This window comes from Taeniopygia guttata, chromosome 18 (assembly GCF_048771995.1).
Source record: "Taeniopygia guttata chromosome 18, bTaeGut7.mat, whole genome shotgun sequence".
NCBI classification, from domain to species: domain Eukaryota; kingdom Metazoa; phylum Chordata; class Aves; order Passeriformes; family Estrildidae; genus Taeniopygia; species Taeniopygia guttata.
This window is the reverse complement of record NC_133043.1, coordinates 4,717,975-4,742,445: the sequence shown is the minus strand read 5'-3', so window position 1 is coordinate 4,742,445 and position 24,471 is coordinate 4,717,975. Positions and strand designations below refer to the sequence as shown.

The 24,471-nt window shown below is 61.9% G+C and overlaps 1 protein-coding gene and 1 long non-coding RNA gene across 5 annotated transcripts; both read right to left on the bottom strand.

Annotated features, from left to right (window-relative positions):
* Positions 1-240: 240 nt before the first annotated feature.
* Positions 241-21,741, bottom strand: ARHGAP44 (Rho GTPase activating protein 44). Of its 4 annotated transcripts, XM_032751570.3 has the most exons (21): positions 21,516-21,740; positions 12,695-12,734; positions 12,363-12,467; positions 12,167-12,243; positions 11,391-11,502; positions 10,619-10,695; positions 9,890-10,007; positions 9,267-9,335; positions 9,115-9,196; positions 8,533-8,660; positions 7,975-8,086; positions 7,461-7,542; positions 7,077-7,157; positions 6,881-6,994; positions 6,631-6,722; positions 6,190-6,370; positions 5,589-5,606; positions 5,089-5,310; positions 3,086-3,147; positions 2,701-3,009; positions 241-1,151 (listed from the first exon to the last, which is right to left on the bottom strand). In XM_032751570.3, exons 1-21 carry the CDS (start codon positions 21,566-21,568, stop codon positions 997-999), a joined length of 2,289 nt encoding a protein of 762 aa, XP_032607461.2. In that variant the 5' UTR covers positions 21,569-21,740; the 3' UTR covers positions 241-996. The 4 variants fall into 4 exon arrangements, with proteins under 4 accessions (XP_032607461.2, XP_041575802.1, XP_072793135.1 ...); XM_041719868.2 differs by lacking the exon at positions 5,589-5,606 and having other exon boundaries at positions 21,516-21,741; XM_072937034.1 differs by lacking the exon at positions 2,701-3,009 and having other exon boundaries at positions 21,516-21,737.
* LOC140685274 (uncharacterized) lies at positions 19,298-19,705 on the bottom strand. Its single transcript, XR_012058625.1, has 2 exons — positions 19,648-19,705; positions 19,298-19,591 (listed from the first exon to the last, which is right to left on the bottom strand). It is a non-coding gene; the product is annotated as an uncharacterized lncRNA (long non-coding RNA).
* Positions 21,742-24,471: the final 2,730 nt, after the last annotated feature.

Sequence of the window (24,471 nt, the reverse complement as noted above, 5' to 3'; positions counted from 1 at the left end):
TTGGGGGGGTTCTGCTCCTGCAGTGGGGATCAGCCCGGGATCAGGGGTCAGTCCTGGCTGGATCCTGCCGTGTGGGGTGGCTGTTTCGGGGGGAGGTGGACCCTGCCCCATCCCATGGCACCCGACCCATAAGGTTCCCGATAAAACACCAAACCACCGTTTTATCACCCAAACGCTCTCCACCTCCCATTCCTCCCCCCAAGGCCGGGGCAGGAAGGAAAGGCCAGCGCCACCGGGAAGTTCTCAGCGAGTGGCACACGGATTTATTGGATTTATTGATTGCTTTGGGGTGCTGGTGCCCCCCCGGTGCCCACCTGGGGCGGGGGGCACGGTGCGAGCGGGGCGGGGGCGAAGCGCTGCCATTTCCATCTCCCTCTCACCCCGGCTGGGCGGGAATGGCTCCAGATAAAACAAATCTCTCTATAATTTCTCTCTCTCTATACAAATATAGAATATATATATATCTCTGCCGATATATATATACAGCTCTTCTCTCTCTGGAAAGGATAAAAGGTTAATTTGTCTGTGCATGCACGACCAAAGCCACCAAGCCCCGGGGACAGCGGGTGCCGAGGGCCGTGCACCTCCCCTGCCAGCACCCCGAGAGCCGGGGGGCACATCCTGCATCCCCAGGTTATTGCTGGTCAGGTCCCATCCTGCTCCCAAACAAGCAGAGGGGGAAGAAGCCAAAGAAAGGAAATCCCACTGCAAAGCGCCAGCGAGCTCCTCGTCACCTGGCCAGCACCCAGTGGCACCCGCCTGGGGGCACGGAGGACGTGGTGGCACCGCCCCAGGGTCGTGGGTGCTGCGGGGCAGGGGGGCAGGCACCCGGTTCGAAGGCAAAGTCTCGATAAGGCGAACAAAAATGAACTAAAGAACAGCGGCCGCCCCCAAACCGGGCGCTTTGCCACCCAAAAGGGGCCCGTGGCCCTCGGGGCCGGTGGCCGGTGCTGGCCCCCGCGTGCCGCACGGATCAGCTTGGGGACAGGGACACTGTCATAGGGCTGTGCTCTCCGATTCCTCCTCCTCCTCCTCCTCCTGCCGCGGGGTCAGGCTCGGCCCCGAGAGTCTCTGAGCTGCCTCGGGCGGGTCCCGGCACAGGGCGGCGTCCGGGGACACTTGGAGGGAGGGGACCTCAAAACGGAGCAGACCTGCGGGAGGGCACGGTGATGGGGACACCCAGCGGGGCTGGCACCGCGCTACTGCCACCACCAGGGTGTCACCACCGCCCTCTGCTCTGTGCACCCCACCCGAGCCAGGGCGGTGACACCAGCTGTCCCCACACGCTGGCCGTGTCCCTCGAAGCTCTGTGCCACCGAGCGCGGGTGACACCGCTGTCCCCTCTCGCAGGGTGAGGCTGCACGTGTGAAGTGACAGGGTCAGCACAGCCACAGGCAGGCGGTGTCACCGTGTCCCTTACTGAGAGCAGAGCAACCCCCTCCGACAGAAGAAGCACCTCTGCCACTCCTGCCCAGCTCAGGGACATTTCGCAGGGACATTTCTCAGGGATATTTCTCAGGGACATTGCCCAGGGATGTTGCCCAGGGATATTTCTCAGGGGCATTTATCAGGGATATTTCTCAGGGATATTGCCCAGGGATGTTGCCCAGGGATATTTCTCAGGGGCATTTATCAGGGATATTTCTCAGGGACATTGCCCAGGGATGTTGCCCAGGGATGTTTCTCAGGGATGTTGCTCAGGATGTGGCTCAGGATCCTGTCCCACCTTGGCACAGGGGAGCTGCACCTGAGCCGGAGGTGATGCCAGGTGTGATGTCAGGGCTGCATCCATGCCAGGGTGCCCTGCCAGCCCCACAGCAATGCGTTGGCAGAGCCACACCGGTGCCAGTGCCACCCAAAGGCAGGAGGCAGCCCCTGGGGACACGGTGACCAGCCCCTCGCTGCCACTCAGGCTGTCCCACCCTCACAGGCAGGACGGGCACGCAGGGACAGAGCCCTGAGTCCTGCCAGATCCTGCAGAAGGGACACTGGGACACCGCCCCCACCTCTGTGCCCTCCGTGGCCCCCAGTGCCACCTGCACTCCCAAAGCTTCCCCCTGGCTGTCCCCCCACAGCAGCACAGGGACCCCAGGGGGACACGGCACCAACAGAGCCCAGGGCAGGGCGGGCAGAGCAGCAGGACCAGCAGCACAGCTCCCGGGGATGTCACGTTCCTGGTGACCCTGCCACCTCCCAGGGGACACAGCTTCTCGATGCATTGACACCTCCCTGGGCTCCTCGCCACCGTCCTGGGGACAGTTCCACTTTTCCAGGGGCATCACCACCCTCCTGAGTACATGGCCACCCTCAGGGGGACGCTGGCACCCTCCTGGAAAGGCACCACCTCGCTGGGGACAGTTCTACCTTGCCTGGGCTATTGTCACCTTCCTGGGGACATCACCGCCTCCCTGGGGACAGCTCTGCCTTTCCAGGGACATTGTCACCTTCCCGGGGACATCACCACCCTCCCGGGGACATCACCGCCTTCCCGGGGACAGCTCTGCCTTTCCAGGGACATCACCGCCTTCCCGGGGACAGCTCTGCCTTCCCGGGCACAGTTTTGCCTTTCGGGGGACCGCTCCAGCTCTGCGGGGAGGGTGCCACCTTCCTGGGGCCATCAGCACCTTGCAGGGCGCACTGCCGCCTTCTCGGGGCCGGGGACTCCGCCACCCCCCCGGGAGCCGCCCCCGCCGGGGTTACCTGTGAGCGCGCCGTCCCCGGGGCCCGCGGCGTCCGGGCGGGGCGGCTCCGGGGGCTGGGGGGGCGCGGGGGCGGCCGGGGGCGGCTGCGGCGGGGGGGGCAGCGCGGGGCGCGGCCGCGCTTTGGGGGCGGCCCGGGCGCGGGGGGCGGCGGCGGCGGCGGCGGGGGACGGCAGCGGCGGGGGCGGCCCGGCCGCGGGGGCGGCTCCGGGGGGGCCGTACGGGGACGGGGTGCTGGGGGGCGTCGGGGACAGGCTGGCCGGGGATGGCTGCCCCTCCCGGGGCGGGATGGGCGCCAGCTTCCTGGGCCCTGCGGGACAGAGACAGCGACAGCGGGGTCAGCGCCGGGCCGCCCGCGGGACCCCCCCGCCCCGGCCCGCTCCTACCTCTGCGCAGCGAGTGCGGGCTCTGCTCGGCCGCGGGGGGCGGCTCCGGGGGCTTCACCGTGCTGGGGCGGGCACGGGGCACGGAACGGGCACGGGGAGACAGCCCGCGGGCAGCGGGAGAGGAAAGGAAAGGAAAGGAAAGGAAAGGAAAGGAAAGGAAAGGAAAGGAAAGGAAAGGAAAGGAAAGGAAAGGAAAGGAAAGGAAAGGAAAGGAAAGGAAAGGAAAGGAAAGGAAAGGAAAGGAAAGGAAAGGAAAGGAAAGGAAAGGAAAGGAAAGGAAAGGAAAGGAAAGGAAAGGAAAGGAAAGGAAAGGAAAGGAAAGGAAAGGAAAGGAAAGGAAAGGAAAGGAAAGGAAAGGAAAGGAAAGGAAAGGAAAGGAAAGGAAAGGAAAGGAAAGGAAAGGAAAGGAAAGGAAAGGAAAGGAAAGGAAAGGAAAGGAAAGGAAAGGAAAGGAAAGGAAAGGAAAGGAAAGGAAAGGAAAGGAAAGGAAAGGAAAGGAAAGGAAAGGAAAGGAAAGGAAAGGAAAGGAAAGGAAAGGAAAGGAAAGGAAAGGAAAGGAAAGGAAAGGAAAGGAAAGGAAAGGAAAGGAAAGGAAAGGAAAGGAAAGGAAAGGAAAGGAAAGGAAAGGAAAGGAAAGGAAAGGAAAGGAAAGGAAAGGAAAGGAAAGGAAAGGAAAGGAAAGGAAAGGAAAGGAAAGGAAAGGAAAGGAAAGGAAAGGAAAGGAAAGGAAAGGAAAGGAAAGGAAAGGAAAGGAAAGGAAAGGAAAGGAAAGGAAAGGAAAGGAAAGGAAAGGAAAGGTTTCAAGCATATAAAGAATTTTAAAAAAAGTTAAATTTGAAATTAAATTAAAAATATAATTAAAACAATGAAAAACAAAAATTAAACAGTTAAAGAATTAGAATAAAAAAAAATACAAGATAATTAAATAATAAAGTTAAATTTAAAAATAACAAAGAAAACTCAAAAAAACCAATTTAAAATGTGATTAGAAAAAAAAAAGGAAAAAACCAAAAATCAAACAGCAGGAAAACGTAAAAGATAACCCATAACAACAAAAAAGAAAATTGAAAATAAACAGTGGAAGAAGGAGAAGAAAAAGAAGAAGACAAAGACGAAGAAGACGAAGACGAAGAAGATGGATATGATGAAGAAGACGAAGAAGACGAAGAAGACGAAGAGAAGAGGGAGAGCCGTGAGCTCCTGCCCGCACCCAGTGCTCCGCACTGCTGTTCCCCTCCCGCCGCCCCGGCGTTCCTCAGCCCCCGGCGCTTGTGTCCCCCCCGGCCCCGGGGTCCCCCCGGCCGGCGGTGACGCCCCAGCCCCCCGGGGACAGAGCCAGGGGTTCGGGGGGGACAGAGCCAGGGGTTCGGGGGGACAGAGCCAGGGGAACAGAGCCAGGGGTTCGGGGGGGACAGAGCCTGGGGGACAAGGGGGACAGAGCCAGGGGGACAAGGGGGACAGAGCCAGGGGTTCGGGGGGCACAGAGCACCCCGGCCCGGCTCCGCCTCCCTTTTGGGGCAGAAAAGTGCGATTTAGGGGCTTTCTCCACATGAGCTGGGCAGAATAAAGTCGGACTCGGAGCCTGGGCAGACAAATGTCCCAGGGGTGCTGGGCTCCCTGGGGCCTTTCTCTGCACCTTCCTGCAGCACCCAAACTCCACTAGAGCCCAGTGACACCCGGGCAAGGAGCCCTCAGACTTCCTGAAGGCGGCACGGTTCTCATGGGACTGGCAGGATGGGGAGGTGGTGGTGGCTGTGGGAGTGCAGAGCATCGTCTCCCGCTGCCCCGGGACTCTGCCCCTCTCCCGGGGATGCAGAGCATCCTCTCCCGCTGCCCCGGGACCCTGCCCCTCTCCCGGGGGTGCAGAGCATCCTCTCCCGGGGGTGCAGAGCATCCTCTCCCGCTGCCCCGGGACTCTGCCCCTCTCCTGCTGCGCTTGTTTCCCGCTGGCCTCTCTCGCGGGGAGGATGCCCGGCTTGGGGACCGGGGCGCGGTGGCCTTACCTTGTCCGCTCGGCTGCCGGGGGGAAGCCGAAGCCGGCGGGAGGCGGGGAGGGCGTTGCTGAGATCTCCGGGGACTGCTCGGGAATGGGCGAGTGCGGCGTGGGGGGCAGCTCGGCGGGCGGGGCCGGGGGCTGCGCGGCCGGGGGGGCCGAGGTCGCCTTGCGCCCCGTGGAGGTGCCTCGGCGAGCCACCCACGAGGTGTCCATCACCCTGACGCCCATGCTGGGGACACAGAGACGGGGGTCAGCACCCACCAGGCTGGAGGGCACCGCCAGCACCCCCTCACCACTCCTTCGGGGTCCCTAAAAACGCCTCTTCCACAGGGAAACTGCTGGGAATGAAACTACAGGGCAGTAGGGCAGGGGTGGCAGCGTGGGTTGAGTTTGTGTCACCCAACAGCCACGTCTCCCTTCCCCAAGAACCAGCAGGCACCAGCACCCTCCAGCACCCTCCCAGCACCCACCCAGCACCCTCCCAGCAGCCTGCAGAGGACACGGTACCTTTGGATTTTCCTAAGGCTGCATGGGCAGAAACAAAGGATTATTAATGTGAAAACCCCCTGAACCTGCAGAGTGCACAGGGACAGAGGTCAGCGCTGGGCAAAGGAGCTGCGAGGCCAAGGGGCTTTGAGAGAGGGGCAGAGGGGCTGAGCAGGGACCAGGCTGTGCCAGCGGTGGGACAGCTTGGGATGCCTTCTGGAAATGGGGACATTTTGGGGTGGGCAGAGCTCTGGGGAGTTTTTTGGAGCCCAGTCGACTGTTTGAGGTCCCTGTGAGGTGTCACGGACGGGGGACATGCAAGGCTGGCAATGGGGAGCTTTCCCCTGGAGCAAATGCTGCAGACCTTGAGGATACCAGGACACCTGTGTGTGGCATGGCACAGCCCCAGTGTCACCCATGGGCCACCCCACTCCCATCTGCAGTGGGCTGGGGGCAGGCGTGGAGCCCTGAGCACCCCCAAGAGCCTGGCATGGAAAGCAGGGGGTCCCTCCCCCTGGCAGCACCCAGCTCCAGCAGCTCAGTGCCACCCAGCCCAGGCACGCTGAGCACCCTGTCCCGGTGTCACTGCCCCTCCCTGTCCCCAAGCCGGCAGTGTCCCTACCCATCCTTCTTGCAGAACTCCAGCATCATGTTGTCGGTGGCCACGCTGAGGGGCCGCCGGGCCTGCTCGTGCTGCCGGCGCTCGCCGTGCTCCATGTCCGGGGACGGCATGGAGCTGTAGTTGGCGTTGTGGTTGACGTGCAGGGGGCTGCCGTAGTTCCCCGTCACGTTGAACTCGATGTCTGGGGGCACAGAGGGTGTTGGGGGGCTGTGCCCAGGGAGGGCAGGGACTGGGGGTGTCGGCACTGCAGGTATGCTTGGGGGTGTTGGCACTACAGGTGTGCTCGAGGGGTGTTGGCACTGCTGGTTTGCGCTCAGTGCCACTCTAAGTCTGGCCAGAGCCCTGCCTGAGCTCCAGCAAGCAGAGGGGGCTGCCAAAACCAAGCCTGGGAGCTCTGAGCCCCTCCCCAGGAGGTGTCCCCGGGGCCCGGGCACGCCCTACCTCCCGGGAAGAACCAGTCTGCGTGCTGGATGAGCGGCTCGATGATGCCCACGATCTGCAGCGACAGCGTCGTCATCATCTCCGTCATGTTCCTGTGAGGGGAGGCAGCTCAGCACCCCCTCAGGACAGCAGGGTCCCAGCAGGGTCCCAGCAGGGTCCCAGCAGGATTTTTGGCAGGATTCCCAGCGGGATTCCCAGCAGGGTTCCCATCATGGTTCCCAGCGGGATCTGCCCCTCACCCCGCGCTCACCCTTCGGCCTGTGGCCACAGCAGGTTGGGTCCCAGCACGATGGCCACGTTGCTCGGGGTCATTTTGTTCAGGTCCTGGTACTCGGTCAGCTTGGCCAGGAATTTAATCACGTACCTGGAAGGCAGATCCCAAAGGGGTCAGTGCAGGGCTCACCGCCTCGGTGTCCCCTCCCAGGCCCTGCTGGCCCCGGGCTCACCTGATGTTGTTGTAGTTGGCTTTGGGCAGCTTCTCACAGGCATTCCAGAGAGCCTGCAGCCGCTTCTCCTGCTCCGGGATGCTGCAGGCAGGTGCCAGAGGGGTTATCCCCCATCCCCACCCTGCCCTGACCCCACCAGCCCCACCGTGGGGACCCTGCGAGACCCCCAGGCTGCCACCACCATCATGGAAGCAAATTAAGCCCCAGAAGCTGTCCCAAGGAGAAGGGATCCCTTCTGGACCTCTCACCCCTCCATGGCTCTCGTAGCCCGGAGGAAACATCCCAGATGCTGTGAACCGTGCCAGAAAAAGCCCAAAGCACCCCTGGGGAGCCAGGCTGTCCCTGCCTGTGCCACGGAGGGACGGGGGCATGTCCCAGACTCACTTGGAGGCCTGGATCCACTCCTCATACAGCTCGAACGTCATCAGGGGCTCGGGCAGCTCCCGCAGGTAGGACTTGAGGGCTCCTGTGGCACACAGGGGACACAGGGTTGGCACTGCAGGTGGCACCAGCTGTTGGGCACCGAGTGGTTTTGCTCCTGGACACTTGGACCCACATCCCCCCAGCCTGACCTCCAGCCCACCCCAGAGCACCCGCTGGTGTCCCTGCCTTGGGGCAGCCTGTGGCACCCCGACCCAGCGCCCACCTTGCCCCTCTCAGCACCTTCCCTCTGCATGGCAGCACCTCTCTGGGGCAGCCGCTGCCCCAGGTTGTGTCACCTCACTGAGCACCCTGCCCCATTAGCCAGGCCACTCGTTCATGACAAAATTAACCCAACAAAACCAGCCCCAGCATCAACCCCTGGGCGGCACCACTGGTTCCTGTCTCCAGCTGGACTTGGTGGCACTGATCCCCCTCAGGGTGCCCCGAGGGGCCACCCCGGCCCAAGGAGCCCCACCTGCGATGGCATGGGGGTCAGCTGAGTACTCCTGCACGTCCACCACGCAGCAGTCCAGGGCAGCCTTGAGCTTCTTCAGCTTGGAGGCCGAGGGAGCCACTCGGAAGAGACCCTGGGCAGAGAGTGTTGGACAGGGCTGGGGGCTGGGCACATCCCTGGAGCCCCCCAGTTCCTCACCCTGGCCCTGGGGACGCCTGTGACAACCCAGCTCCTCCTGCACCCCCAGTTCCAGCAGGGACCCAGATCCCCCTGCACCCCCAATTCCAGCACAGACCCACCTCCTCCTGCACCCCCAATCCCAGCAGGGACCCACCTCCTCCTGCACCCCCAGTCCCAGCAGGGACCGACCTCCTCCTGCACCCCCAATCTCAGCAGGGACCCAGCTCCTCCTGCACCCCCAATTCCAGCAGGGACCCAGCTCCTCCTGCACCCCCAATCCCAGCAGGGACCAACCTCCTACTGCACCCCCAGTTCCAGCAGGGACCCAGCTCCTCCTGCACCCCCAGTCCCAGCAGGGACCGACCTCCTCCTGCACCCCCAGTTCCAGCAGGGACCCACCTCCTCCTGCATGCCACATTCCAGCAGCATGGTGACACAGGCCTCCACGGGGAAGGCGATCTCCCTCCCGCTGACAGCCAGGTGCTCCTCCAGGGGCTTCCCAAAGGAGGGCTTCTCCATCCACGCCTCTGTGACGGGCAGAGGGGGCAGGGGAGAGGGAGGGTGGTGCCAGATCCAGCAGCCCCTCCCCAAAGGTCACAGTTTTGGCAGCACAATGCTCTGTATGGGTGTTGGTAGAACAGGACCTGCAGCTCTGGTCTTTTCCAGCCCTCACAGGATTTCAAAGGATAACATTTTCCACAGGGGTAACCACAGGCAAACTTTTGCAATATTCTTCCATCACGGTTTAAGGCAGGGATGGGATGGGATGGGATGGGATGGGATGGGATGGGATGGGATGGGATGGGATGGGATGGGATGGGATGGGATGGGATGGGGTGCTGGGGATCCCCTCCCAGCACCAGGACAGGCGGGATGCAGGCAGCACAAGCAAAGGGAGGGTGCTCAGCTGTCCCCGCGGGGTCACAGAGCCTGTCACAGCCCCCGGGTGCCACAGGCAGGGCCAGAGCTGCGGGCACTCACCCTGCTGGGCTTTGATCTGCGGCAGGAAGTTCTGCAGGAGCGCCAGGGATTTGCGGTGGTACTCGGCCTGCACCTCGATCAGCTGTGGGGACACCGGGGTCACCGCACTGCCGGGACAGGGACAGAGGGACAGCGGGGGCGGTGGCACTTACAGTTTGAAAATAGTTTGCATAGTCGACTTCTTTGGCCACGAAATTGTACATGTCAGCCGAGAGCTGGTCCTGCAGGGGCGGAGGATCTGTCACCGTCCCTGCCACCGCCAGGGCCCCTCCCGAGCCAGCAGCAGGGACCAGCCCGGTCCCAGCGGTGACACAGGGTCAGGGTTGGGTGTCAGGGGAGCTCAGGAGCCTCCCCCACTGCAGCCTGAGCAGGGCCCAGCTTCCCCCAAAGGACAAAGAAGGGAGTTTGGACTCTCTTATCCCAAGGAAGGGGGTGAAAGCCCCTCTTAGTGCTTGAAAATGACAGAAACCGACCCAGCACAGGGAAGGTGGAGCAATGTCTCTGCCAGTGCCAGGGCTGGCCGTGCCTGAGCTCTGCCAGGACGGGTGCCCAGGGAATGGAGCCCCTCCGGCTCTGAGGGATGTGCAGGATGGGGACGGAGCGGCTGGGGACGCCCTGCTTGGCTGGGAGCGTCACCCAGAGGTGCCGAGCTGGGTCTGGGGCCAGCCCGGGGAGGGGCAGCAAGGCGGGGAGGAAGGTGCAGAGGGGTGAGAGGAGAGGCTGCGGCTTTCCCCCGAGCCGGGAGCCCACAGCCCCTCAGCCCCGGGAGCCATACCCGGCAGATCTCCACTCTGTTGGCTGCCTCCTCCATCTCCTCCCTGAGAGCGTCCGCCTTGGCCCCCGAGGGCTGCAGGTTGCTGGCCAGACCCGAGGACTTCACCGACTGCTGCCACCTGAGGGGGGACAGGGACCAGCCCAAGCGGTGACCACGTCCCAGGGCCTGCAGGGCCACCAGGGCCGAGCAGCACGGGGAGATCCCAGCCCAACCACTTCCAGCCCTCCGTCCCCACAGCTCACAGCGGGGCAGGAATTCTTTCAGCAGGATAAGGAGCCCTATCCCGGTGGGAAGAGAGAGGAAGGGGATGGGAGAGCCTGGGCATGACGCTGGGGATGTGGACACCCCTCAGACCCGTCCCGGGGCACACAGCTCAGCAGTGCCATGGGACAATGTCATCCCAGATCCCCTCGGTGCCACCGCAGGGGCAGGAGCACCGGCTGGGTGCATCAGAACTCACCGAGACAGGGAAAAAGTACAAAATAACCCTTTCTGCCAGAAAAAAAGACACTTTTGCTGCAGAGGGCAGGCAAGGAAACCCACCCCTGGGTTCTGCGGACAGGAGCAGAAATGGTGGCTCATCGCAGAGCTCGACTCGAGCCCACAGCCACAGCCAGGGCTCCTTGTCCCAGGGAACTGCGCTGCCAGGGCCCCGGAGCCGCTCTCCTGGGAGCCACCCATGGCTTGGGAACGTTTGTTTCTCATAAAGCACCTGGAGGCACTTCCTACCTCGTCCTGGAGGAGTCCATGTCCAGCACGAGCTTCGCCAGGTGCTTCCTCTGCTTTTGGATATTTGGGATTTCCACCTGCAGCAGCACAGGGAACAGGAGGAGGTGACACCCCCGGAGAGGTGTCCGGGGCTGGGTCACACCCAGGGGCTGGGGCTGGGGGGTGAGGATGCAGCTCCATAACAAAACATCCTCAGGGAATGGCCCAGCCTGTCCCTCCTGCGTGTCCCACCCGGAACGAGCTCCAGAACCCCGAGGAGCAGCCCCGGGGATGCAAAACTCCCGGGGAGCTGGGAGAGGGCAGGAGAAGGCAGGAAAAGGCAGGAGAAGGCAGGAGAAGGCAGGAAAAGGCAGGAAAAGGCAGGAAAAGGCAGGAAAAGATGGGAAAAGGCAGGAAAAGGCAGGAGAAGGCGGGAAAAGGCAGGAAAAGGCAGGAGAAGGCAGGAAAAGGCGGGAAAAGGCGGGAGAAGGCAGGAGAAGGCAGGAAAAGGCAGGAAAAGGCGGGAAAAGGCGGGAAAAGGCGGGAAAAGGCCGGGAAAAGGCGGGAAAAGGTGGGAGAAGGCGGGAAAAGGCGGGAAAAGGCGGGAAAAGGCAGGAAAAGGCAGGAAAAGGAGGGAGAAGGCAGGAAAAGACAGGAAAAGGCAGGAAAAGGTGGGAAAAGGCAGGAAAAGGCGGGAAAAGGCGGGAGAAGGCGGGAGAAGGCGGGAAAAGGCAGGAGAAGGCAGGAAAAGGGCTCCAGGGGAGCGCAGCACAGCCCAGGCCCCGTGGCGCACCTCAGCCAGCACGAAGAGCGGCTCGATCACGTCCCTCTCCACCTGCAGCTCGAAGTGGATCAGCTCCTGCGCCAGTTTGTCCTCGGCCTCCCCGCACAGCCGCAGCATCTTCCTGCCGGGACAGGCACGGCTGGGGACACGGGACCGTCCTGCACCGGCAACGGGCCCCGGGGCGCCAGGAGGGGCACGGGGCAGCCCCGCCTGGCACAGTGCGGCAGCCGGGGCACCCTGGGCACCCGCGTGCCAGGAGAGCTCAGTCCTCCGGTATTGCACTTATAATGATATAATAGTACGTAAAGTATCATTATGTTACATTGTATTATATTGGATTGTATTATATTATATTATGTTATATTATATTATATTATATTATGTTATATTATATTATATTATGTTATATTATATTATGTTATATTATATTATGTTATATTATATTATGTTATATTATATTATATTATATTATATTATATTATATTATATTATATTATATTATATTATATTATATTATATTATATTATATTATATTATATTATATTATATTATATTATATTATATTATATTATATTATATTATATTATATTATATTATATTATATTATATTATATTATATTATATTATATTATATTATATTATATTATATTATATTATATTATATTATATTATATTATATTATATTATATTCCCAGTGCAATCCCAGTGCATCCCCAGCACATTCCCAGCACATTCCCAGACCGCCCCAGGGCAGTGTGGCCCCGGGCAGCCCCAGCCCCCCTTACCCCAGCAGGGAATCGTCCCCCAGCACGGCTGATCCCTCCATCAGACACTGCGCCAGCGTGGTCAGGGGCAGCTTCTTCTGCAGAGAGAGGGGCTGTGTTCCCCCTGGATCCCCCAGATCCCTGGATCCCCCAGATCCCAGGATCCCAGATCCCCCAGATCCCTGGATCCCGGAGCCCCCAGCCCGGCCGCCCTCACCGAGCGCTTGTCGGCGTCCAGGCCCTGCTGGCCCTGCAGACAGGCTGTCAGCTTCTTGTGGGTGCTGTGGGACACCTGCTTCACCAGCTCCAGCCGCTTCTCCACCTGCGGGAGCCATGGGGCCGTCACCGGGGATCCCAGCACCCCAGGATCCCGTAACCAGGGATCCCATCACCTGGGATCCCATCACTGAGGATCCCATCACCTGGGATCCCAACACCAGGGATCTTTGGGACCCTGTGGCACCACCAGGTAGCTGCTGATGGGTGTAGCCCCCCCGGAGGTGCCCAGGCACCCATGGACACCCCGGGATGGCTCCGAGGGAGCCTCACCTGCAGCAGATCTTCGCTCAACACCTCGGTCTTCTCGGCTCTGCAGGACAAGAGAGGGGAGGAGCCATTGGTGAAGGGTTTAGGACACGCAGCAGCACCCCCTGCTCACCATGGACCCGGGATCTGCTTTTCCTTTGGGATGCAGGGGGGATTTCAGAATCTCTGCTCCCACAGGCCGTGCCTCACCTCCTAAAGCAGGAGCACATGGAGCATCTCCACGGCTCATTGCCAGGTGCCACAGCAATCCAGGGCCTGCGTCCCACCTCTCCCTTATTTCCCCGTTATTCCCAGGAGAGCAGGGATGGAGATTCCCAAAGGAAGCGGCAGCTGCGGGACGTGAGGCGGAGCCGCTGCCCGGGGCCCCGCCAGTGTGGGAACCCAGGGCTTCCCTCTGGCTGCCCTGGCAGGTCTGGGACCCCGGCAGGGGTCAGGAACCCCCCTGGACAGAGCCCCCAGAGACACTGTCTGTGATCTCTGTCCATGGAAAAGAGTTTTCAATCTTACAGGATGAATTACAAGCTTTGAGTGTTTGATAAGAATAATAATTAAGTGTGACACGGGTGCAAAAGTAAAATTTTAGATTTCTAGATTAGGGGTTCAGAGGGGACAAGATGGAGGAAATTGGGTGTGTCTTGTCCTTTCCTCCTTCTTCATGCCCTCCATGTTTCACTGCAGTGTTGGCATTTTTCTGTTGGTTCAGGCTGGGGACACACTGTCCAACGTAGGTGACAGATATTGGCACGTTATTGTAAATCCAGCACAGGTAGTTTGTGGTATTTAATGTTTGTACCATCCCACTGAGGGCAGAGCCCCACACGCTGCCCTGCAGGACAGAGCTGCGGCAGGGCAGCAGAACATGTTAGAGATAAACAGAATAAACAACCTTGAAACCAGCACAGACGAATTATGGCTTCTGCTTTGGCAGCGGGGCTGACAGACAGAGACTTTCTACAATCTGGGAATCACCAATACCCACAGATTCCGACACTCAGGGGACAGCGAGAGCGTGGTGCTGTCACCCTGCAAACAGCCCCTTCATTTCCCGAGCCTGGTCCCTTCCTGCCATCCCAGCTGGATTCTCAGCTTGGAGACAGGGAGGGGAGCGCTGGAGTAGTGGAAATGAGGAGCAAACACAGAGAAAGGGTCAGACAGCAGCAGGAGAGGCTCCTGCACAAATCCACCTCACCCAAAGCCTTGCAGAAAGTGCAAATCACAGAATCACTGAATGATTTGGGCTGGAAGGGACCTCAAAGCTCACCCAGTGCCACCCCTGCCATGGCAGGGACACCTCCCACTGCCCCAGGGGCTCCCAGCCCTGTCCAGCCTGGCCTTGGGCACTGCCAGGGATCCAGGGGCACCCACAGCTGCTCTGAGCACCTGTGCCAAGCCCACTCCAAATCAACTGCATTAAATCTGCTTTGGGCATGGAAGATGTCTCAGCACCTGATTTAAGGTGGTTTAAAAATAAATTTTAAAAAATAAATTGAACAAACCCTGTTTATTTTAATTTAAAAAATTAGTTATTGAAATGAACAGATTAGATCCTCTCCAAGGAGCACTGCCCACCTGGGAGCAAGAGCTGAGCAGCTTCGCCTCCTCCTCTGGGAATCACCTTCGCTGTCATTTAGACAGGATTGGAAGTGACACAGAATTAGCACAAACAGGGAAAAAAGCAGCAAATATCCACGGGCACAGCCACAACGCCCGTCCCCGGCTCGGGATATTTTTAGCATCCTGAAGGAGTGGGAGGTGGCAGGAGTGAGGCGCCGCTGGCACATCCCTGCTGCTCACTCCCCAGGAATCACTTCCTCCCTTGAACAGAAGAAGGGATTTTTTCCTGTGTTTTCTCCTCTCCCAGGCAGGAGCTGGGTGGGATTTGCACATCCCTCTCTCCCAGCAGCCACATCCAACCCGTGCTCTGCTCTGAGGTGTGTTTGGGCAGCAGGAAACAACATTTCAAAGAGAATAACAAAAACCCGGCCTTGGTCTGTTTTAAAGCACATCCTCAGGGTGAGGAACCCCCGTGGTTTCACCGGAGAGCATCTCCCTGTGCCAGCCCTGCTGCAGCGGGCTGGGCAGCCGGCCAGGGAGGAATTTGCCTTTAAAAGGGGGGAACAAGCAGGCTGCAGCGTTTTATGGATTGGGATGAGCAAAGGGGCTGCTCCAGTCAATCCCACTTAAGGAAGAGTGATGGTCCCTGTGCCTCCCAAGAGAGAGGAGCAGGCACCCCCTAATTTCCCTGTCTGGTCCCTAATTCCCCAAAATTCATTCCACAGGAGTGAATCCCGAGGGGACATCCCTTGGGGCCACAGCCAGCATTCCCAGCTCCCAAAGCTTTTCCTCTTTCCTTTTGGCAAACAAAATCCTGCTGCTCCCCTCCTGCTGCAGATTTCCACCCGAGCAGTTTTCCCAGCACAAAGCCGGGCCCTGCTCCGGACCTGTCCCTGCAGGAGCTGGGGAAAAGGGACAGTGACCATGGAGAGCTGAAGCCAGCGAGGGGGGACACAGCCCCGGCGTGTTGGGGTTGTGCTGCTGCAGAGTTCACTGCTGCCAGCAGAAATCAACACCAATCAAGCAAATCATGTTGATTCCCAAATAAATACATGAGCTTCCCAAGCCTTGACCTGGGGCGGTGCAGCAGAGCCGGTGTTTCCCTGGAGCATCTCCTGGTGCCAGCCCGCTCTGCCTGGCCGGAGCACCCGTCACTGTCCCCGCCGCTGTCCCCCTCTGGTGCCTCAGCCACCCACGGCAGGGAGCTGCCGGCCTTGGGTTTGACCCTGAGCCTGCAAAACTCCGAGCACGGCCAGGATTTCATGGCAATTAATCTCTGAATGGGAAAGCATCATGCCCGGTGTGGGGGCAGCAGGAGCAGGGATGAAACATCTCCAGAGGCAGGGCCTGTCCATGGTGCCCCAGAAAATCCCCCACCTCCATCCCCTGCCCAAAAACCCCTTTGGCCCCAGCCCCAGCCACCCCTCGCTGCAGCCTGCCCGTAAATATTTAATCACTATTTAATTACCAATGCTTATTCCCTGATTTCTCCTTGCTCTAGCCCAAAAATAGCTCCCAGTGCTGTGTCCCCATCCCGCAGGGACACAGAACAGGGTCCGGCCCCACCCGCTCCTGCCGCGTCTCCTCCGGTGCCTGCCAGAAAATTCGGGGTGCTGGAGTCCCCAAAGCCCAGAGGGAGCCTGGGGAGGGAGGTTCATCCACAGCCCCAGGAAAAGCACTGGGCATCCTCCGCGTTTGCCAGAGGGAGAGGAAGCCCCTCGGTGCCAGCCACAGCCCTGCCAGCGCCGGGCTCCGCGATCCGGGCTGGATTCTGCTCCGATGTCGCGCTGTCCCCCCCTTCTGCCGCCACCTGAGCACTCCTGGGGACACAAACCCGGCACCCGCCCAGCCCCGGCAGAGCCGCGGCTTCTTCCCGCTGCCTTTTCAGCAGGCAAGAAGGAAAACATCAAATATTGATATCCTGAAATCGCTGCTCAGCTCCCCCGGGAAACGGCTCCGACTGCAGCATCCAGTCGGTGCTGCTCCGGCGTGTCCTGCCGCGGGTGACACGGAGCCCGGGGGTGACATGGAGCCACAGCCCGCGGGTGACACGGAGCCCGCGGGTGACACGGAGCCACAGCCTGGGGGTGACACGGAGCCCGGGAGTGACACGGAACCGCAGCTCGCGGGTGACACGGAGCCACAGCCCGCAGGTGACACGGAGCCCGGGGATGACACGGAGCCACAGCCCGCGGGTGACACGGAGCCACAGCCCGCGGGTGACACGGAGCCCGGGGGTGACACGGAGCCACAGCCCGCGGGTGACACGGAGCCACAGCCCGGGGGTGACACGAGCCCGGGGGTGACACGGAGCCACAGCCCGCGGGTGACACGGAGCCACAGCCCGGGGGTGACACGGAGCCACAGGCCGAGGGTGACACGGAGCCACAGCCTGGGGGTGACACGGAGCCCGGGGGTGACACGGAGCCCGGGGGTGACACGGAGCCACAGCCCGGGGGTGACACGGAGCCACAGCCCGCGGGTGACACGGAGCCACAGCCCGGGGGCCACGGCTGCGCCCAGGGCAGCGCTGCCCACCCAGCGCGGCCAGGGCCGGGCTCTGCCCGCGCAGCCGAGCCAGGCTGAGCAGCAGCAGCAGCAGGGCTGGAGCAGCAGCAGCAGCAGGGCTGGAGCAGCAGCAGGGCTGGAGCAGCAGCAGCAGGGCTGGAGCAGCAGCAGCAGCAGGGCTGGGCAGCAGCAGCAAGGCTGGAGCAGCAGCAGCAAGGCTGGAGCAGCAGCACAGCTGGAGCAGCAGCAGCACAGCTGGAGCAGCAGCAGCAGGGCTGGGCAGCTTCCCCCCATCCTGCCCGCAAACCGAGAGAAGCAAAGAAAAATGGGGGACAGAGTCTGCCAGGCAGAAAAGCCTCTTGTCCTCATCTCCCGCTCGGCGCTGGCATCCCTTTGGCACGGGATGCCCTCTGCTGCCGGCGCTTCCCTGCCCGGGGTCGCCGCTTCCATCCCGATTTAGCAGCAGGAGAAGCCCCTGCAGAGCGCAGAGCCCTGGGGCAGCTGCCGCAGGGCCAAACCCCTCAGCCCGCTCCGGGAATATTCCGGGCTGTCAGCGCCGTCTCTGTGCCAGGAGGATAAAAATATCCCCGGGGCTGCCGGGATCCGCCGGCTCCGGAGCCGAAATCCCGGGGGATTCTGCCGGAGGCAGCCACGGGCACCCCGAAGTGCAGATGGGGAGCGCAGCTATTCACAGGGTGCTGCTCCCTCCCGCAAATCCCACTGGGAAAATCCCCGGTGGTGCTGTTATTTCCCTCTGCCCTCATTCCGTGCGAGCAGAAAATGTCCTTTCTTGGCGGATATTCCTGCAGCACCAGGAACGAACGCTCGGTGTTTAAAGGCTTTGTCTGGAGGTGCGGCCGCCCTGGGCCTTGGAAAAGCGTCTCCCTGCGAGCCACCGAGGTGACATCCAGCCCCAAATGCCACCACTGCCCCCGGGATGGGGGACACAGCGTGGGATGCTCGGAAAGGTCGAGGAGTTAAAATCCAACCCCATCGAGCTTCTGCCACCATTCCCGGCGAGCTCCATCCCCTCCGCCGCTGGGGAGCCCAGCGTGCCACTGGGCTTTAAACCCATGGGAAAAATCCCCTGGATCGATCCTGGAAACGTCCCAGGGCGGTTCGAGTGACTGAGGTGACATCCTGGTGTCCCCACTGCCTGGAGCCAGGGCACGGACAAACACAAATAAAGACAAAAGCACTTCCCAGGAAACCGCCTCAGAACGTTCTACAGCCACTCATTGGTTTCTCTTCCCTTTTCCACCCCAGGGAGATAAATATTCCTGCCCTTCACGGACTGGCACAGGAATTCTTCCCAAGGCTGGCTACCAAGTGTGGGGCTGGGCTGGGCTGAGCACCCCCAGTTCTTTCTGCCAAGTGAAATGACAAAAAAACCCCAAATAAACAACAACAAAAAACAAAACAAAACAAAAAACCCTAAAGTAAATAAAATAAATAAACTCAAAACAAACAAACTAAACTAAAATAAACCCCATGATCAGGGCCTGGCAGAGGTTCTGATCTCCCACTCCAGCTCTGTGGGAGCTGCTGCTCTCCCCATTTGGAACTGGGAAGTGCTGGGAAGGTGCTGGGACCCGGAGCTCCAGACTGGATTTGGAAAGGACACAGTCACTTCCTCACCTGACCCTCTCCTTGATCCTACCTGACCCCATGATTCCCTGGTTCTGATCCCTGTCCTGAGCTGATCCTGGACTTAACCTTGACCCTTACCCTAAGCCTGACCCTAAGCCTGACTTTAACCCTAACTACAACCCAATCCTGACCCAGACCTTGGCCCTGGCCCTAACCCTGACCCCAATCCTGACCCAAGCCCTGAGTCTCCTGCTCACCTTGGCCCTGTCCCTCGGTCCCTCTGTGTGACCTCCTCTCAGGGACAAAGGGCTGCTCCTGCTCCCTCTGCCCCTGCTGACCCATGGAGAGGAGTTTCTCCACAGTCTCCTCTCTCCTTCCCTGTTTTATGGAAACTGCACCACCTAAAGCAGGAAAAGACACCAGGGGCTGGGACACCTTTCTGCACAGCCTGCAGAGGGACTGGGCAGAGCTCCCTGCTGTCCCTGCTGTCCCTGCTGTCCCTGCTGTCCTGGAGTGAAGCAATGCCCCAGGAGACAGCCCCCATGTGAGCACAGCCCTCAGCTGGGACAGGATCCATCCTGGTGATCCCCATTCCCAGAGTCAGGGTGCTGGCACTGCAGGAGGACAGGGGCACTGGGGTTTGGTGACAAGGAGAAGGGGACACCCCTCAGAGCCCCAAAGGTTGTGGTGCTTGTCCCCCCAGTGAGCCTCTGGTAGGAAGACAAAACAGCAGGGTTCTACTCTTATTCCTTATGTCCATTTATTATTCCTTATTTCTATTAATGAATCCTCAGTTCCATTGATCATCCCTCATTTCTATGTATTATTCCACATTTCCATGCACTATTTCCCACTTCCTTTTATTTTTCCCTACTTTCATCTATTATTCCTTACTTCCATCTATGATTCCCTGTTTTCACCTGTCATTCCCTATTTCCATCTCTTATTCCTTAATCCCATCCATTATTCCTGATTCCCGGCTGGCCGGAGAGCAGTGCCCGGGGCTCGGCAGTGGGGAGAGGGATAAACACGTTGGGGTGGACACCCCTTGAGCAGCCCCCATTCATTCCAGAGGGTGGGAATGAGTCCAACCCCCTCAGAGGGGTCTGAGAGGGGCCTGGCCTGGCACAAATGCCACAGGAGAATCCCAACTTCTGTGCCCGGAACAGTCTCCCCCTGCTGCTCCCCACGGCAGGCACTGGGACTCCTGGTGCTCCCACACCACACACAGCACGTTCCCAGAGCCACCTTCCCAGTGCCACCTTCCCTGTACCATGCTCCCAGTGCTACATCCTCAGTGCCACCTTCCCTGTGCCACATTCCCTGTGCCACATCCCCAGTGCCACATCCTCAGTGCCACATCCCCAGTGCCACCTTCCCTGTGCCACATTCCCTGTGCCACATCCCCAGTGCCACATCCTCAGTGCCACATCCTCAGTGCCACCTTCCCTGTGCCATATTCCCTGTGCCACATTCCCTGTGCCACATTCCCTGTGCCACATCCTCAGTACCACATCTCCAGTGCCACCTTCCCAGTGCCACATTCCCAGTGACACATTCCCTGTGCCACATTCCCTGTGCCACATCCTCAGTGCCACATCCCCAGTGCCACATTCCCTGTGCCACATTCCCAGTGCCACATCCTCAGTGCCACATCCCCAGTGCCACATCCCCAGTACCACATCCCCAGTGCCACATTCCCTGTGCCACATTCCCTGTGCTACATCCCCAGTGCCACATCCTCAGTGCCACCTTCCCTGTACCACATTCCCTGTGCCACATCCCCAGTGCCACATTTCCTGTGCCATGATCCCACAGCACGCTGACACCACACACAGCCCATCTCACACTGCACATTCCCACTGCACATTCCCACACCATTCCCGTGCCAGATTCCCGCACCGGACCCCGGAGCTCCTGAGCCGTGATCCCTGCCCGGACTCCCTGCCCCACATCCCTGCCCGGACTCCCTGCCCCACATCCCTGCCCGGACTCCCTGCCCCACATCCCTGTCCCGCACTCCCGTACCTGCCCCGAACTCCCGCAGCACCCCCGGTGCCAGGGGGGACACGGGGACACGGGCGGTGCCAGCCGGAGCCCTGGCCATGCCGAGGCGATGCGGAGCTGCCGCTCCAGCTGTGCCAGTGCCCCAGAGCCGCGATGGGGAAGGAAAATAAATAAATCCTCTTCCGTCCCCCCCCTCCCGCTGCAAAATCTCCAGGAATTACACAACAGCCACCATCGAACGCAGGCCTGGCCATGCACACGGCATTCCCGTGGGCATTCCCGTGGGCATTCCCGTGGGCATTCCCGTGGGCACGGCTCTGGCTCCAGAGCCCCAGAGGGCCGCCCTGGGCTGCTGGGGGGGGAGGCAGTGGGGCACCCCACGGCATCGGGGCTGGGGAGGGTCCCCGCAGCCCTGGGACCCAGGGGACAGCAGGACAGGGGACGGGCAGGGAGCAGCAGGTAAAGGGAGCAGGGAGTGGGGCAGGGCAGATGTGGGCAGACAGGCAGGGGTTAACCGGCAGGGAATGGGCAAGGAGGACGTGAGGGGTGGGCACGGGGGCAATGGGGCAGGCAGAGAACAGGGAGTGGGGCACACAGGGGGCAGGGAACAGGGACAGGGGTAGGGAGTGGGGCACGGTGAGGACAGAGGGTGTCAGGGTCAGACAGGGAGCAGGGCACACAGGGAGCGGGAAGGCTGTGGGGCAGGCAGGGAGTGGGATTAGGGCCAGAGGGGCAAGCAGGGCTCGGGCAAGGAAGCAGGCACGGAGCAGGAGCAGTGGGGCGGGCAGTGTGGCAGTGGCACAGGTGCAGCATCAGGGCACTGGGGCAGGAAGGGAGGAGGGGCTGAGGGGCAGGCAGGGAGTGGGCAGAGTGTGGCATGAGGGCAGTGAGGCTGCCAGAGTGCAGACAGGGGCAGGACACGGGCAGGGGCAGAACCAGGGCAGTGGGGCAGGCAGGACATGGGGTCGGGGCGGTGGGGCCGGCAGGGAGCGTGCAGGGAGCTGGAAACGAGCAGGTGCGGGTGCGGCGGGGGGCGGGATGGGGGCTGTGGGCTGGGCTGGGTCCGTCCCCATCCTCATCCCATCCCATTCCATCCCATCCCATCCCATCCCATCCCATCCCATCCCATCCCATCCCATCCCATCCCATCCCATCCCGTCCCTACCTGCCCACGGTCTGGTTGGCGAGCTGGCGCATGCGGTTGAATTGCTTCTTCATGGTGGCGGCGGTGCGAGCGGTGCGGGCGGGCAGCGGGGCCGGGGGCCGCGGGCCGCCCCTCCCGCATCCCCGCCCGGCGCCGAGCCGGGCCGGGCCGAGCCGAGCCGAGCCGGGCCGAGCGGGCCCCGCCGCCCCTGCGCCTCTCCGCGCCTCCGCCTGCGCTCCGCGCCCCCCGCGCCGCCCCGCACCGCCCCCGGCCGCGGCGGCCATGGGAAATGTAGTCCGGAGCCGCCCGCCCCGGCGGGTCTCCGGGCCGGGGGTGGGTCTTGGAGCGAGCCTGGAGCCGGGCACCCCCCATGGCATCCCCTGACATCCCCCCGGCGTCCCTGGGCGTGGCCCCGGCATCCCCCCGGCATCCCTCAGCGTCCCTCGACACGGCCCCGGCCTCACCTGGCGTCCCCCGGCATCCCCCGGCACGCCCAGCGTCACCTGGCATCCCCTCGGGAGCCGTGACACGGCCCCAGCGCCGCTCCAGCATCCCTGGCATCCGTCCGACATCGCCTCGGCGTGCCCTGGCACGGCCCCGCATCCCCCGCGATCTCCTGGCATCCTCCGGCAGCAGCGCCCCGAGTGCCCCGGCCCCGCACCGCTCCCGCAGCCCCTCCAGCCCCCGGCTCCCAGCCCGGCACCCCATCGCCTCTGTCCCAGCCCCTGCGACTCGGGACACCGGGACACCGGGACATCGGGACACCGGGACACCGGGACACCCGGGCCAGGGCAGGTTTGAGCAGCCGGGGCAGAGGCGCCTGAGCCGGGCTGCAGGAGCCGGGGGAGCCGGGGCACCCCTCAGCAGAGGGATGGGGGGAGGACCCGGGCTCCCGCTGCAGGAACCAAAGCCTCTCCTGATGCCCAGTGTGGGATCTTTCCCTGGGACGGTGCCCGGGGTGCTCTTTCCTCCCTGGGGTGCTGCTGCTGCACCACACGCCTCTCTCAGGATCTGGGAATGTTTTAGAGCCGGGCGGTCCTGGCATCTCCCCTGGCATCAGCTGCTGCAGGCTCAGCACTTCCTCTCCCCGTTCTCCCATTCTAAATTGCACCATTACTGCGGGGTGGGAAAGGCAGATATTTTATGTGGTGTCCGGGAGGGGAGGCAGGGAATTCTGGCTCCTCTGAAGAGGGACAGGGAGCAGCAGGGCTCAGAGCCGTGGTTCCCACCATGCTGCCAGCAAGATGGTCCTTCCACGGGCACAGGAAGGGTGACACTCATGGACAGCACCGAGCAAATCCCTGTAGGACACAGTAACGCTGCCCAGCTCCCCCTGGCCCAGAGGCAGCTCCAAAACCCCCTCTCAGGGCGCTTCTCTCCGCCTTTGCCAGCTGCCAATAAGGTCAGTCCGAGCTCTCGCCCTCCCTCCTCCACACGGTGCCAGGACTGTCCCCTCCCGTCCACCCCAGCAGCGCGGGGCCGCTGAACCTCCAAGATCTGATAGCGCCGGCCCAGATGGGTCAAAGCCAATTAGCGTCAGAGCAGCCCATTTCACCGCAAACCATCTGACAGAGCAGCGCGGGGGCAGCGCCAGCTCCTCCTGCCCCGCGTCCCTCCCTCCTGCCTCCATCCCTCCCTCCCTCCTGCCCCGCATCCCAACCTCCTGCCCCGCATCCCTCCTGCCCGCATCCCTCCCTCCCTCCCTCTGCCCGCGTCCCTCCCTCCTGCCCGCATCCCTCCCTCCTGCCTGCATCCCTGCCTCCTGCCCCGCATCCCTCCCTCCTGCCCGCATCCCTCCCTCCCGCTCCCCGGCCACGCCACCGCCGCTGTCGCTGTCGCTGTCGCTGTCGCGTCCCTCCGGCCCCTCCTCGGGCTGCGGGGGCAGCGCGGGTGGGGCAGCAGGAGCCGCAGCCCGGCACACCGGGGCATCCCTCCCGGCGCACGGGAGCTCACGGCCCTCCCACAGGCTGATAAGCTCCTGGTGAGAGCGCTTTAATCACATTTCCCTGTTTGCTGCTCCAGGAGACAGAGATAATGAAGGGTGGCACGGAAGCGGTGTCTGTGCAATCCCTGCAGCAGGAAAACGGGGAAAGGGAGGAGGGGAGCAGCTCCCACCCCTTATCCCGGGGCTGGTGGGGACAAGTGACCGCCGTCAAAGCTCTGCTCTGTCCTGGCTGAGCTGGGCAGGAGCAGGAGCCTTCAGGCCCAAGCCCAGGAGGCAGCAGGCAGTGCGGGCTGTGAAACGCTCCGTGTTTCAGTCCCCGCGCAGCGCGATAACCCCGCACCGGGCAGGAGCGAACGGCCCGGCAGCAGGGCTCGCTGCCCGGGGCCGGCAGCCTCCCTCTCTCCGCTCTCCCGGCTGGAATTGGCCGCTGTGCCTGGCCGGGAGGAGCAGCCCCGCTCACCTGCCATCTGCCGCCTGGCCCGTGCCAGCGGGGACATATGGCACCGGAGCTGCCCGCTCGGCCGGGACGGGGCTGGCGGGGATCGGGGCCGCGGCCCGCAGGGATCCCCGCCCGCCGCATGGAGCCCGGGGTTCAACGCCCCGGGAGAACGGCCCTGGCCGTGAGCAGGACGGGCAGAGGCGGCCGCAGCCCCTTGTCCCCGGCGCGGAGCCCCGCGGGGCACCCCGAGCCCCACCCTGCCCTCGGGGGGCCCGGCCCGGCCCCAGAGCCGGACCAGGCACAGAAATGCGGAGGAAGGTGTCGGCACTGCCCGCCGGGGAGCGCCGGCAGGAGCTCCCGGTGCCACCGGCAGGGACACGGCGCCGGTGCCGGTCCCCGGCCCGGCTCCCGCGGTGGGTGCCTCTCCCCCGGAGCTGCCGAGGAGGGTGTGAGCATCACCCCACGCTGCGTGGAGTGCTGATTTCCCCTCTCATTTTAATCAGGTTTATGGATGTGATAAATACACAAACGGAGAGCAAAGGAGCCCCGTGTGCCGGGTAAGGGCCTGGGGTGTTTGCCAGGCAGCAGAGGAG

Bases quoted from the DNA above. Each gene is read 5' to 3' on its own strand.
- ARHGAP44 (XM_032751570.3), bottom strand. From the start codon at position 21,568: ATGAAGAAGCAATTCAACCGCATGCGCCAGCTCGCCAACCAGACCGTG. The intron at 12,735-21,515 runs GTAGGGACGGGA...CTTGTCCTGCAG, and splicing joins GCCAACCAGACCGTGGGCAG to AGCCGAGAAGACCGAGGTGT. The intron at 3,148-5,088 runs GTAAGGCCACCG...TGCCCGCCCCAG, and splicing joins CCGGCAGCCGAGCGGACAAG to CACGGTGAAGCCCCCGGAGC.